Source organism: Solea solea, chromosome 5 (genome assembly GCF_958295425.1).
Source record: "Solea solea chromosome 5, fSolSol10.1, whole genome shotgun sequence".
Lineage (NCBI taxonomy): Eukaryota > Metazoa > Chordata > Actinopteri > Pleuronectiformes > Soleidae > Solea > Solea solea.
Genome location: NC_081138.1, coordinates 15348758 through 15362805, shown reverse-complemented (window position 1 = coordinate 15362805; position 14048 = coordinate 15348758). Strand labels below are relative to the sequence as shown.

The 14048-nt window shown below is 43.7% G+C and overlaps 1 protein-coding gene across 1 annotated transcript in view; it reads left to right on the top strand.

The window, feature by feature from the left end:
• atosa (atos homolog A) overlaps positions 1-13211 on the top strand; it is a 32382-nt gene extending 19171 nt beyond the window's left edge. Inside the window, exons 2-12 of the mRNA XM_058629374.1 lie at positions 3160-3344; positions 4411-4607; positions 5619-5744; positions 5965-7801; positions 8606-8731; positions 9154-9236; positions 10072-10168; positions 11004-11162; positions 11313-11381; positions 11662-11861; positions 11959-13211. Of these exons, the coding sequence (XP_058485357.1) occupies positions 3160-3344; positions 4411-4607; positions 5619-5744; positions 5965-7801; positions 8606-8731; positions 9154-9236; positions 10072-10168; positions 11004-11162; positions 11313-11381; positions 11662-11861; positions 11959-12112 (3233 nt within the window). The 3' untranslated portion in view covers positions 12113-13211. The remainder of the gene's footprint in view (positions 1-3159; positions 3345-4410; positions 4608-5618; positions 5745-5964; positions 7802-8605; positions 8732-9153; positions 9237-10071; positions 10169-11003; positions 11163-11312; positions 11382-11661; positions 11862-11958) is intronic.
• Positions 13212-14048: the final 837 nt, after the last annotated feature.

Genomic DNA, 14048 nt, shown 5'->3' with positions numbered 1-14048 from the left:
CTAACATTTTAAAAGTCTGGTTTTAGTTGGACTAACACAATTATTAGATTGTGTGTGCATATATGTACTTTGTTCTCTTTAGGACTTTTTGGGCCCTGCATCCTTATCAGAGGACATTTTGTGTTTCCTGCATCTACTTCATTCTAACTAACTTATACCTGTTGTCCTCATAACGTTATAGTTCTGTCTGGACTTTAACAGCAGCACTCGGTGGCAGGTGATCACAGGTTGTCTAATAATAAGTCGACTAAGTCTAAATCTGATCCGTTACATAATTCACGTCATACATTATCAGGCGGGGGAGGAGGGGTCACACAAAAGAGCAGTGTGAAATTTTGTGCCTTTGCGTTTGGGTTTGTATCCGTAAAGTTGCTTAAAGGCTGGACCTAAACCCGATTATGATTTGCTGTTTGCACTACGCTGTTTCTCTAACCGAATGTAAAGAAAACAAAAAAGAAAGAACTATATCTCACAAACTGACATTAATTCAAATGACAAATGACTAAGCTATATGTTGCATGTTCTTCGCAAAGGGTTTCTACCTCTAAGGCGGTTTGATCGCAGAGATGTTTCTTTGTGCTGTGTGTGTGTGTGTGTATTTGTGTAGGCTTCGTAGGAATGTTGTATTCCGGCATTGCACTCTAAGGAATGAACGCTCTCATCTGTGCGTACACACTGAGGCCCCTGATTCAAAGTTGCCATTATTAGTCCTTTGTCCTGCAGTGCCCATGTGTGTGTGCATGTTAGTGTGTATGTGATGATGGTTAGTGTGTTCATCGCTGTGCCTGTATTTGTTGTTATCCATGTGTGCATTTAGGAGCGATTGTTAGTGTATGTATTCCTGGGTTTGTTTTTCCTAGAAAGCAGCAATCTGAGACCCACTGTGCACTCATGATTGGGGGCTCTGTGTGTGTGTTTTTAGGGGGGGGGGGGGGGGGGGGGGCTATGGGTAACACCATTTCTCAGAGGCTGTTTTCCTCTGCTCCATTAATCACTCTTTTATCTCCCCCACTCATCCATCCATGCCTCCTCCTTATTTTCCTTCTTGCCTCTCTTCATCACAAAGCACAGGCTTACCTTTAGCCCACATCCCCTCACTGCAATGTCCTTTCCCACTACAGACTGGGTTTATGGTTTAGCCCCACCTCTCGACCGCAAATCCAGTATGTTCAAGCCAATCATCATGTAAAGTCTCAGGTGATAAACCCCTGGGGTTTATCACTGTGAATCTTGACCGTTGTTGTAATTTACTCCCACTCTCCCATCTCCCAGTTCTCTCTCTCGCTGTTGGCCGCTTTCTCCCTTTTGTTTGAAACCTTCCAGCCCATAAAGAAAAGGAGATTGTCTATGAATATCGCCTCCCTCTCCATCTTTTTCACCCTGCACTTATTCAGCCTACAGCTGGCTAACAGGCCCCTTTCCACCCCTCCCTCCCTCCCTCCTCCATCCCTCCCTCCTCCATCATGTTTTGTGTTGGAGTGCGCCTCTCTCCACGTGCAGCAGTAGCTCAAAGGCATGTAGGAGGAGTTCCCTGCAAGGAATGTGCGTGACTGGGTGGCTGCAATACACTCACACACACGCATACACATATACTCTCACAGCAAAAAGCTTACAGCTCACATTTCTACAGAATCAGCTGAGAGGGGCCTCTGTTCTAGACAGCCCTGCTCTGATTGAGTGAGGACCTGTTTAAGTTCTTTCTTTTCTGTCCTTATGAGGTCCTGGCGTGCAAAAAATAATGACATAAAATAGGTCAATGTAAGCATGTGATGGTTTCTGAATATTTGTGTGAGGGCAGGTCAATGCTTGAGGTTGTTGAACAGGCTGCTTCTGCACGTCCTAGACTTTGCTTGTGTGCTTCAAGTCTCAGCACTGCTGTGTATCAGCCGCGTCCTGCGGGATTCTGGGAGTGTTCTCTGGAGAAGTAGAGGAGACGGAGCCAAGACGGGCTCTTCTACCCTCTGCTAAAAATACCTCACTTTAGATCTTGGCGTCGTTTATAACACAAACAAAGCGGGGTTTTGTTAATGTTTCCATAGCAGGAGACAAACAACAACTACAAACCACACCTACAGTTAGATAACATTTGACTGGTATCATAACACACTGCTCCAGTGTGTTAATAACAATCAAAATGAATCTCCTGTGAATCATGAGCTGACCAACTGTTTGACTATTTCCTGTCTGTAGTTCTACTTCTGTATCTCTTAATGTTGTGGTTGTTCCACCTCTTCTCTGTCGTGTCCAAACCCCACCCCAGTCAAACTGTTGAAACAGTGGGTGGTGCAGTATTTTCATTTTTGGCACAATTGTTGATACGTCAGTTTTTGTGAGTACATTTTTAGTCAGTGAGTGTGGATGATGACATCATTATTGCTGTCTATAAACCCAGTCCGTCTCCATGCACAGTCCAGTCTGCTGTTAATAATATCCCACTATATAAGCACCAGTGGGGAATCAGTTTATTGAATGAAGAGTGTCAGCCCTGTTAGTTTAAGATGGTTTCTGGTTCAGCAAATGGCTAGTTGTTTGCATGTTTAGGGCTTTTCTTAGTCTTCTTACAATCCCTTAAGTTAAAATACTGAATTATTTTATCTTAAAGGGGCTTCTTCTATTATTTCTGGGTATTAGCTGGGATGGGAACTGTGGTGCCACCCAGACCAGCTTAAGTCTGACTCTGGAGCTTGACCTCCGAAATGCATTATCTACATGTCTTAGTCTGACCATTAGAAATTCAAATTAGTACAATTTCAGTCTGACTCGCATGTTTGAATGTATTTTACAGGTCCTGTTTTAGTCAGACTAAGCAACAGTAATTACATTTGTTTCCAGTGACGTGAGTGTGTACTCCGCTGACACAAAGGAGCGAAATATCTTCCTTTGAAGAAGCCACACTAGAAAAGTTGAGTCATTAGCTGCCTTCCCCAACACCCCTTGTCCAAACAAGCTTTTCTAGCCAGAGCTGAATTGCCACATCCACTAAAGCACAAAATGTAAATACAGGCGTTTATGTAATGATCATAGCAATACAGCTTATAATTGCCCCGGCAACAGTCACTCACAGAACTGACTAAGTACTAGTTTGCCTGTTTTCCTGTTTTGGTGTAGCATGATTGAATATAATTATGACCTTTTTCTGTGTCTTTGTGCCTTGTCCAGATGCAACCGAGGAGTTTTTCGAGTATGATGCGGAGGAGTTCCTGGTGTTCCTGACCTTGCTCATCACAGAGGGAAGGACGCCAGAGTATTCTGTGAAGGGGAGAACCGAGGGGCTGCACTGTCCGCCAGCCCAGTCGGCCATGCCGCCTCTTCACAAGCATGAATGCAGCGACAAACTGCCCCAGGTAGTACATGTATACACACACACACACACACACTTTGCTTCTGTGGTGTAAACGGAGAACAAGTCTCTTGACATTTTATTCAAGTCATCACCATGAAGTGAGGCCCACATGTGAAAGTGATGCACAAAAACCAACTGATATAAATGTATTACACAGTAAAATTCTAAATGATAAGTATAATCATTTTAAATGTATTCGTCATTTAAACCAAAGCTAAAGCTTTCCATATTACCTTGTGATTTCACTTAATGTTGTTCCGCTGCTGTAAGGATCATGTGCTGCTGACTCAATGCACACAAAAACACACTACTTACTCAGCTTAACCACAAAAACAGCACATTTTCTTACTTTTGAAAGCGGCCAGTCATCAGCAGGGCTGCGATGATTAATTGATTAGTCATCAGATTCTAAATTAATCCTAGATTATTGTGATAATTAATTGAATGTTGTTGTTGGTTTATTTAAATAATTCTAAATGTGAATATGTTTTGGTTTCTTTGCTCCATATAACAAAGAAATCATTGCAACAAATTTGTTTTGGCTTATGGACAAAACAAGACATTTTGAGGTTTGGTAAACACTGATTACTATTTTTCAACATGTTCTGACATTATATGGACCAAACAACTAATCAGTTAATTGAGAAAATAAGGATTAATTGCACCCCATTGTCGTCAAACTGGCCATAAGTGCTCCAGCAAGAAAAACATCATAGACTCTTTTTATGTGTCTTCATATAAATGTGTCTATCATATTATATTGCTCAATATTTTCATGTTATCATATTTTTTTCTTGATAACACTTGAAAATGAACAATGAAAAAAACAATGAAATGGTGCTCACTGTAATCATGATAGATATTAAACTTCCACATATTTTGCCTCTTTTTTATTGCAAATGATGTGAAGTGGATAAAATCGAAAATCCACCTTTAAAGTGGGGCTCCCTGAGACCCATCTGCTTCGCCCCTAAATTTAAGGTCGCTGTGCTGACATTCACTAATGAACACTAACCCTCCACCTTGTGTGTGTGTGTGTGTGTGTGTGTGTGTGTGTGTGTGACCAGTGTCGGCAGGCAAGGCGAACCCGATCAGAGGTGATCCTGCTTTGGCGGAATAGCATCCCCATCATGATCGAGGTCATGCTCCTGCCTGACTGTTGCTATGGTGACGAGTGCCCCCCGAGTGACCCCATCAGTGACCCAGTCATAAAACAGGATGCCCTGCTGCTGGAGAGATGGACCCTGCAAGCAGTTCCAAGACAGTAAGGCTACATCCACACCAGTGTCTTTTAGTTTTACAGCCCATTGTTTCTGCTGCCTTGTACCCACTGCAGATTTTCTGCTACAAGGCTAAAATGTTCACCTGCAAAGCGAGTGTTTTTGTCATAAAGTGCGGTTTTAAAATGGAGTGGAATTAGTTTGCATGTACGATACACAACAGAGCAAGCACACTATTCATAAACACAATGTTCCGCAGTGACTTTATACTCAGAGACTCTGCTCACAGCTGTTACGTTTAACGTAATTTGAAAGGAATTCTCAATTATATCATGTATTTTCCTCCATTCAACCATCCCCACACTTTTCTCATTACCTATATAAACTCTGCCTCCCACATTGGGAATCTAGTTTATCTCGTTAAAAAAAATATAATCATAACAATTAAAAACCATGGTAATTGTTTTGTGAATAGGGAGGGGGCATTAAATAAATAAAAACAACAAGTAAGTATAATAAACTTTAAATACAAAGGCATAGTTTTAGATCAGTTCTGATTGGAATGATGGCACTGCCTGTAAGACCCAGTGTCCTAGTGGCAGATGATTTTCTAACAATACCACACTATCTAAAGAAAACATACCTGTGAAATCCTAATCACTGTTCAAAACATTCATTAAAATTGACTGCAGGTTTGGAGTGTCCTCCTACAATTAATAGTGTTGCAAACGTGTAAAATTAGATTATAGAGATCTTCCCCCAGGTTCAGAAAGTACCAAAAAAAGAATGCCAATAAAAAGCCACTCAATGTTATAAAAAACTATTAAAAAATAATGAAATAAAATATGGATAAAACCATAATCGGAAAAACATTCGAATTAGCTCGGCACTCAGAGGGTGTATTAACCTGACACATTAGCCCACTTTCCTACTTGCATGTTTTGGAACAGCGAACACTGTGTCGATTAAATACGCACTGAGAACTGTGTCCTCATTAACCTGACATACTGGCACAGTTCCACCTCTTATAACTTTTCTTTTTTTTTTTGTAATAGGAGCGGCGATCGTTTCATTGAGGAGAAGACCCTGCTGCTAGCTGTTCGCTCGTATGTGTTCTTCTCTCAGCTCAGCGCCTGGCTCAGTGCCTCCCATGGCATTGTCCCCAGAAACATCCTGTACAGGTCAGTCAACATGCACTCAAGACACCACTTGGCTGAAGGCTTTTTTACTTGGGTTGTTTTGCCGGATTATTAAAGTGACAGATAACCTGATCTAAACCTTTTCATTGGTATGTGTGAGTTTGTTTTAAATACTACATTTTAAGAAGTAAACTATCTGGTGGCTCTGTCTGAAGCTGTACAAGTTAGCAATATAGCTCACTTATTCCTTTGTGTCAAACAGGATCAGTGCTGCTGATGAGGAGCTGGAGTGGCAGTTTTCCCAGCCACCTACAGAGCATATATTCCCCATCCCTAATGTATCTCAGAGTGTTGCACTGCAGGTTCACGTCCAGTCCCTCCCCCGACAACCCACCTACCCCACCCTAGCGTGCAGCATTCATACCGGCCTGCCTCCTCTTTACAGCAAGACCCCGAGCCTTAACCCAAATCACAACAGCCATGGTGGCCTGCCCACCCTCAAAAAGAGCCTGGACCCGAGCAAAGACAACCTCCATCACAACCCTAACATGTACAGCAAGAGCACCAACTCCATGTCTGGCCGCCTTCTCAATGGATTCCCCATTCCCAATCTCCCCATCAACAACATCCCCATTAAAAGCCTTCCTCACACTGCTGTGCCACCTCCCTACAGCAAGAAGAGCCAGGAGCCGGCTGAGAGTCACGTATATCAGAACGGAGATCTTCCACAGGTCAACATTCCCCAACGTCAGGGCTCACCACTGTTCCACAGATCCACCCACTCGCCTACGCCGCCTCGCTCCCACTCCCCGTCTGCACTTCCCACAAGTAAAGCAGGAAAGTGGCTGTACTCGGCCCTCAATGGTTCCCCTGACTCCACACAAGTGGACGACTATGGGTCTGGCACCAACAGCAGTGAGAGGTCAAAGGGGCCCATCACTGAGCCCCTGAGGGCTTTTAAGAATCTTTCCTTGGCTGAGCCACCCCGCTGCCCCTCCCCAAGACCCACTGCAACTGAAACAAACCCCCTGATTGGCTCCCTGCTGCAGGAGAGACAGGAAGTTATTGCCCGCATCGCACAGAGGCTCAACTTCTGCGACCCCACAGCACCACCACTCCCTCCTGGCCTTTTTGCATCCGACAACCCTCCAAAAGCCATGTGGGGTAGTAACCATGAAGACGTAACTGCCAGTAAGACCAAAGAGCCTGAGGTACCACTCTATGAATCTGTGGGGTGTGCGTGGTCCAGCCCCTTCAACACACCCGTGACTGACACTTCTTTCAGCAAACGAGAGAGCGTCTCTCCCAAACCTGCGGCCTGCAGGAAGCTGAAAATGACCGAGACGAGAGACAGAGAGGAGGAGAGGAATGGAGAGACGGAAAGGGACAGAGAGAAGGAAAGGGACAGAGACAGCTCCCTCATCGCGCAGGCAGTACAAGACATCACCAGACTCATCCAGGAGAGGCTGTCTGTCCCCTCGCTGTCCCCCAGGCACAGCAGAAGCAGCAGCCCTCTGCACCACACACACACAACAACAGTCACACACACGGTTCGCACATACTCACACGCCCCACACATCCCACAGGCATCACACACTGCCACCAACGGCTACACCAACGGGCACATACCCAGCCATGAACCTCACAGGGGCAGCACGCGCACCGCTGCCACACATGCACCCGTTTGCACAAACGAGACCCACGTTGATCAGGGGACCGAACGCCATTCTCCCCAGGCCCAAAATGGTGCTCACTTTACACTTGAAGAACCCTCGTTCAAACGTCAGTCCCGCACCCAAGCTGGTCGGTGTTTACGAACTCCCCCAAGCCATGAAACCCCCCCTGCCTCCCCCAGCTTTGAGAACAGCCCGAGGAGTGGCCAGTTTTTCAGTTGGACTAATAACGATGCCAGCCCAGCCACGAACTGTAACATCAACCACAACCACAACCACAGCAAGCCTCAGCCTCAGTCCCACATGAAGATGCAGAACTGTGTGAAAGCCCAGGCCTCTGCCCTCCACGATGAGAACCAGGCACCCCCAGAGTCTGGATGCTCCAGCTCTTCCAGTCCTGATACAACTCCCCATCCTACTGTACTGGTAAGTCCCTCTTATCTTACGGAGAATTGTTCATATACAACAAGTGCATTACTACTAGGGCTGTCCAAGTTAACGCATTCATCGTTGCGATTAATACAGCCGAGATGAACACATATTAAAAATAATTTAACGCAGTTAACGCGCGAGTTTGTTTACCTCTGGTGTGCGCTGACCTGAGAGGGACTCCAGGCACTGATGGTGTCTGTAATATGCTCGCTGCTGCATGGAGACTTCTGTTAGGACACCTACCCTGCGTGGCTGACTGTGCTCTTGTTCTATAGGCTTATAGGCCCGAGTCTCTTTAAAATCACATAGTATATGTGTAGTTCTGTTTTTTGTTTTTTTTTAAAAAAGAAAGATACAATTAAACAATGGCGTCTGAAATGCTGACTGTCTGATTACTCATTAAATGAGTCATTAGAAAAGAAAAGCAAAAGTTTAATTGCGAATACTGTGAGATTATTTAGTTAAATTTTTTTGTATCTAATGACAGCCCTACTTACTTCTAGTATAGCGTAGTGGTAAATATAAGGAAATGAATCACATGCTATGGAAACAACTCATCTCTGTCCAAAAATAACAAACTCTCCATGTCCCATCAGCCACAAAATGTCTGGCACATGATGTCTGGAAATTGTGACTTGTTTTCTGTATGGCATTAACAAACATGATGGTCTTCACTCATCTTAACTTTTAGTAGAAACTGAATTGTGTTTTCTAGAATGTTTAACTAGTGGACTGATAATACAGAGGAATGGTGTTTCCTTGACTAATCATCTCTCTCCTCTCGTCTCTGTGCTCCAGCGCGCTCACAGCCCCTCCCCTCTGCGTCCCTGCAACAGCTGGAAGAAACAAAATCGCCACTCCTTAGACGCCACCGCAACCAAGGCCTTCCACCCCTGCACTGGGCTGCCACTACTATCAAGCCCTGTAAGACACGTAGTTTTGTTGCCATAACACCACACTCGTTACTTACTCACCTTTCTTTCATTCAGCCTTGGAATGTTTGTCCTAAAGGGACTGAATTATCTGGCAGCAGCTTTTATATCTAAGTTAATGTACACTCATGAAGCACACATCAGACACACTGAGTTGTTGCCCTGACTTTGCAGGATCACCGCTGGCCTCGATCGTCCCCGTTTTCCTGTTCTGTGATTGCTCTCACTCGCATTTAAACTGTGTAATGTTCCTCCACGCGCTCATGTCACAACATGTCTATATTTTAACACAGACACCTTTTATACAAATATAGTCACACATTGTTATTTATTTTGAAGGAATTCTGCTTTGAAGCAAATAGCCAGTCCACATTTACGAGCTTTAACCCTGAAGGTGTCATGTGTTGGCTGCAGGTTCCTCAGAGGAGAACTCAAACTGGTTACCTGGACACCTCTCTGACTGGCTGTAAGGGTCTGCCTTGGGCCTCTGGAAAAAGGTAATCATGTTGTCACTGTGTCTCAGTTTCTCCATGAGGCTAAATGAAGATTTAAGCACAGAGTCAAGATAATTTTCATGTCACATTCTCCTCTTAACACCATCAGGATCAAGTCAATCTCTCTCCGTTCTGATTTACTTCTCAATTTGCAACCTTTCAGCTAAAACTGCAATGTTTAAAACTGCATTTTATTGTGTCGTATAAGTGCATTGGAGAGTTGTTCCACACTGCCATAATTATAGAGGTTCTAAAATCAAGAAGACTAACAATAGGATATAGAAGTGCCGCCTGCGGTTTCAGAGATCAGGCAAATATAGTGTTGTTCTTGGCGGTAAGGTGAGGTCACTCTTGTTCTGCTGACCGTTTCTTTCTTACGCTGCCACCTGCTGAAGCTCTGCTGTACTGTGACTTAAGTGTAGAATCGCACACATTCAGCCCAAAATGGCAGCAGACAGCGGTAAAGTGGTGTCGTGACACTTCCCACACACAGCCAGCAGCTATAGATGGCACCGCAGTGCTACTTTTGTTTCAGCAGAAGTTTCTAGAGTTTGTCATTTCAGCCATGGAACACATTCTGTTTCTGTTTTTAGTATAAACGATTAGTGTACAGATAAATATATACATTGTGACTGTCTTTCTGTCTGTTCCTCCTGTGAATTAAGATTTTTTTTTAATGGACATTGTCTTTGCCAACACACACAAACACATATCAGTGTGAATAGTATTTAATCTCACACAGGAAATGGGGAAATCTCTTTAAAGCACGTCAAGAATCTCTTTCACTGCTTGCACGCGGAAAACACTTTGATCAGGCGTGTGCCTTTAATCTTTTTAGGGTGTGTCCAAAGACAGAGGGGTACACGGACGAGTCGCAGCAGCTGTTCAGTGCCAGTGCTCCACTTGCCAGTCTCAGTCTGCTGGGAAACTTTGAGGTAAAATACACAAACACAATGGCCCTCATTAAGCAAGCTTTGTATAGAAAAACCAGTGCAGATTCTGGTGTAAATATCACCTGAAGCGTGCGTACGCCACCCAATCCAGGCCCGATCGGCCTTTGATAATAGAAATTTGAATACCACAGGGGTCAGAGCTGTGCCTGAGCCAGATAATGGTAAATATGAAAACCTTGACACAGTCACAAGAAGCTCACATCTGCAGAGTTTGGATATTCTAAGTTGTATAATGAGCACAGATCCTACATACACCATAGGCATCGATTTATTTTTAATCAGATGTGGGTGTTGTTCGCTCTGAAACCGGCCAATAATTGAGGACGAGTTAGAGTCATCTCATATTTCTGAGATTAACTTCGCCTTTTCCTCGTCTCGCTAATGAATACAAATCCAACCGAATGGTCACAAAGGGTGTCCGTTTGGCTGCTGCCGCTCTTCTTTAGTCTGGGATTACCAAGACAATTTGCATTTGCAAATGAGTCTGGGACCAGCTTCGACGTCCGCGGGGCGCCAGCAAAGATGGACTTCAAACTCGTTAGAGCAAAGGAAACATGCAGTGAAGAGGTGTAGTGTGCCGTAGCATCCATACAACTGTGGAAAGTTTTTTTTTTTTATACGGTTGCAGTGGCGGATTTAATAGAACCAACTGATTTAAGTAGTCGACTAGACGTTGATTATTGAAACGAGGGAATTGACTAGTCATATAATCTTAAATTCAAAGTGTCCTCCTGATCAATCACACCATAGACGCTGAAGCAACAAACAAATCTGGAGCCAAAATTGAGGAGGAAATGTGATTAATGTGCTTCTGCAGGAGTGTGTGCTGAACTACCGCCTGGAGCCTTTAGGGTTAGTGGAGGGTTTCACTGCGGAGGTCGGAGCCAGTGGGTCCTTCTGCCCCAGTCACCTGACCTTACCTGTCGATGTGTCATTCTACAGCGTCTCTGATGACAACGCTCCCTCACCATATATGGTGAGATACCGTCTTCTTCCCCCCGTCGTCTTATTTTTCCACCCTGCATAATTGAGCCGTGAAATGAAAGCCCTTTTCTCTCGTTGTGTTACGTGTGTTTAACTTTTCTCTGTGCATATGTGGCTTGACTGTTGTCGTGTTTTCTCACAGGGTGTGATCAACCTGGAGTCCTTGGGAAAACGGGGCTACCGAGTACCTCCATCAGGAACCATTCAAGTGGTGAGTACACAGATGTAGAACACGCAGATTATTTGTGTCATCGAGGACAAACAGCTGAGAACAAAGAGCAGACGACACAGGGCAGCTGAAGTGATGGGAGACCCCTTGTGGCTGTCGAGGGAAATGTATTGCACACAGATTCAAGGGCATGTTTGTGTTCCTTTTAAAGTAATTATACAAAACTATAATTTATGTTCCTTACATCGTCAGAATGTGCAGTGTTTTTGCTGTTGTGTCTGCGTTTAGAAAGCTGTCTAAATCCTGCTGTCCCCTCACTCAGACCTTATTCAACCCTAACAAGACCGTGGTAAAGATGTTTGTTGTGATGTACGACCTGCGAGCCATGCCAGCTGGACACCAGACCTTCCTACGCCAGAGGACCTTCTCTGTTCCCGTCCGCCGTGACAGTAACACTCAGAGCAGCAGGAGGTCCGCCGCCCTGGGCCAGGGACGCACCTTGCGCTACCTCGTTCATCTGAGGTGAGACAGCTGACCTTTTCGTCTTCTCTCTATCCAGCAGCATCAGCATGATTCTCGTCTCATATTCATAGCCTTTTTTTTTTTTTTTTTTAAACAGGTTCCAGAGCTCTAAGTCTGGGAAGATCTACCTCCATAGGGACATCCGCCTGCTCTTTTCCAGGAAGTCCATGGAGGTGGACAGCGGTGCTGCCTACGAGCTCCAGTCCTTCACTGAGTTGCCCATTGACCCACCATTCTCTCCCCGCTGCTGAGCCCTGACCCCTTCCTTCCCCTCTTCCACTGGACAGGGCACTACTGAAGCTTAAATCACACTTCAATGCCAGCGATACTCTTACTGTGTGTGTGTGGTTTGTGTCTGAAATGAGGATTTAGGACAGCAGCCAACAGCACTCGCCTCCCCGCTGGCCCAAATCTGAAATTTCACCTCCTCCTGTCACTCACAACTGACAAGGGGAGGTTGTAAACCGGGAAGGCACACCAGAAACAAAACCTTGCATGATTTTTGGATCACAGAAGTCGAGTCAGAGGTTGTAAGTTATAGAGTATGCTTCAGAAAAGTGTTCCCCTGATTTAGAAGGCCTTATCAGAAGCGATAGAGAATTCGTTTGTCCTGCTGTTGTGTTCATTCCCTCCATCGACCTGGCAGGAAAACCAGTGATCGTCGATAAAAGCAGTTCAACTTAAATGATCTCAGTTCAGTTCAGGCTACCGTTCTCCTGTTTACTCAAATCAAGATGTCGGTTTGAGTTTTACTTGACTAAATGAATTAAGTGTTAAATCTGATTTATTTTTCCTTTCATAAATGCAATACGAGGCCCTTTCAAAAGCAAAGGAGTGACCTGAAGGTGAACTTGACGTGGATCTTGTGATTTTGTGCTTGTAGCGGAGGACGTGCATGTGGAAGAGGGCGAACGGGAGAGACTGCGCTGCAACACCACCCTCGTCTAAAATAACAAACACACATACCATGGACCATTTAAGAAGTCGAACATGCAATCAAGCTCGATTCATATGAACGCATCGAAGCGGAGCGTCAGAAGTGCACTGTGGATTTTTTTCTCATAACTGGAAATGAAAGAAAATAGTAATATTCTAATACTTTTGTACTGTTACAGAACCACTTTATCGGAAGTGTTGCAATAGAAAAAAAGTAACCTTAGTTTAGTGTTTACACATTCACCTTCAGTTTACTTATCATCAGTTTTATTTAATATTTAAATTAATATTTCAGTTACTACTTGTGGCGTCTGTCATGCTCAGATGTAGTGCAAACTGTATATCATAGTATGTATTTTTGACATTAATATTCAAACATGGAAAAAAATATATCTATATATCTTCTAAAGCAAACTGGAACTCTGCTCATCTCTTTGTGTTTGGCCATTCATCACTGCACACACACATACACAGGATCAAGATGTCACAACTACATGCCAATAATAACCTATAGTGATTTAAAGTTCAAAGACTTGTTAATGTAACGTCCACTATTTTCACACAAGGTTGGAGAAATGATTTAGACGGCTGGTTTTCTGGGGGCAATGTAATACTATTGGTTTTATTCAGATCCGTCACAGACCTATGCAGTTGACACATTTTATACGAGGTGGATATATGTATGTATGTAAATGTGTTGAAGAGTGTACACGTTCAGGATTTAAATATTTAAATCACAAAGGAAATATAAACAAAAGAATATCCACTCTTAAAATGAACCGGTAACGAAGCTTTATTGACCGTGGTAAATATTAAAAACGCCAACAAGCCTAAAAAAAAGGATTCAAACTACTTGCCAAGTAATCTGGTGCAATGCAGCTCTAACTTGTCCCTTTCAAGCTTCACACTCATAGGACTCAAATGTGACAATATTTCAACTATTCTGATAAATGTAAAAAATATCCAGTACCGGGACGAAGGTCTTAGGCCACTGATTTACTTAGATTTACTGTTTTAACAAAGCTATGATCACAATTGTGTAGATTTTTTTATGCTATATGTACAGCACCCAAAAACAAGTTTACTGACATGCTATGGATTTAGCTGTGAGTACATGCAGAGGTGTTCTCTTTCAGATCACGGGATTTCATTGTGCTGAGTAACCATTATATATGGAATCGCTGACCAATGATGCAAAAAAATTATATAAAAAAAAAAAAATTCTGCCAGTGCATGACCATGGCCTCTAAA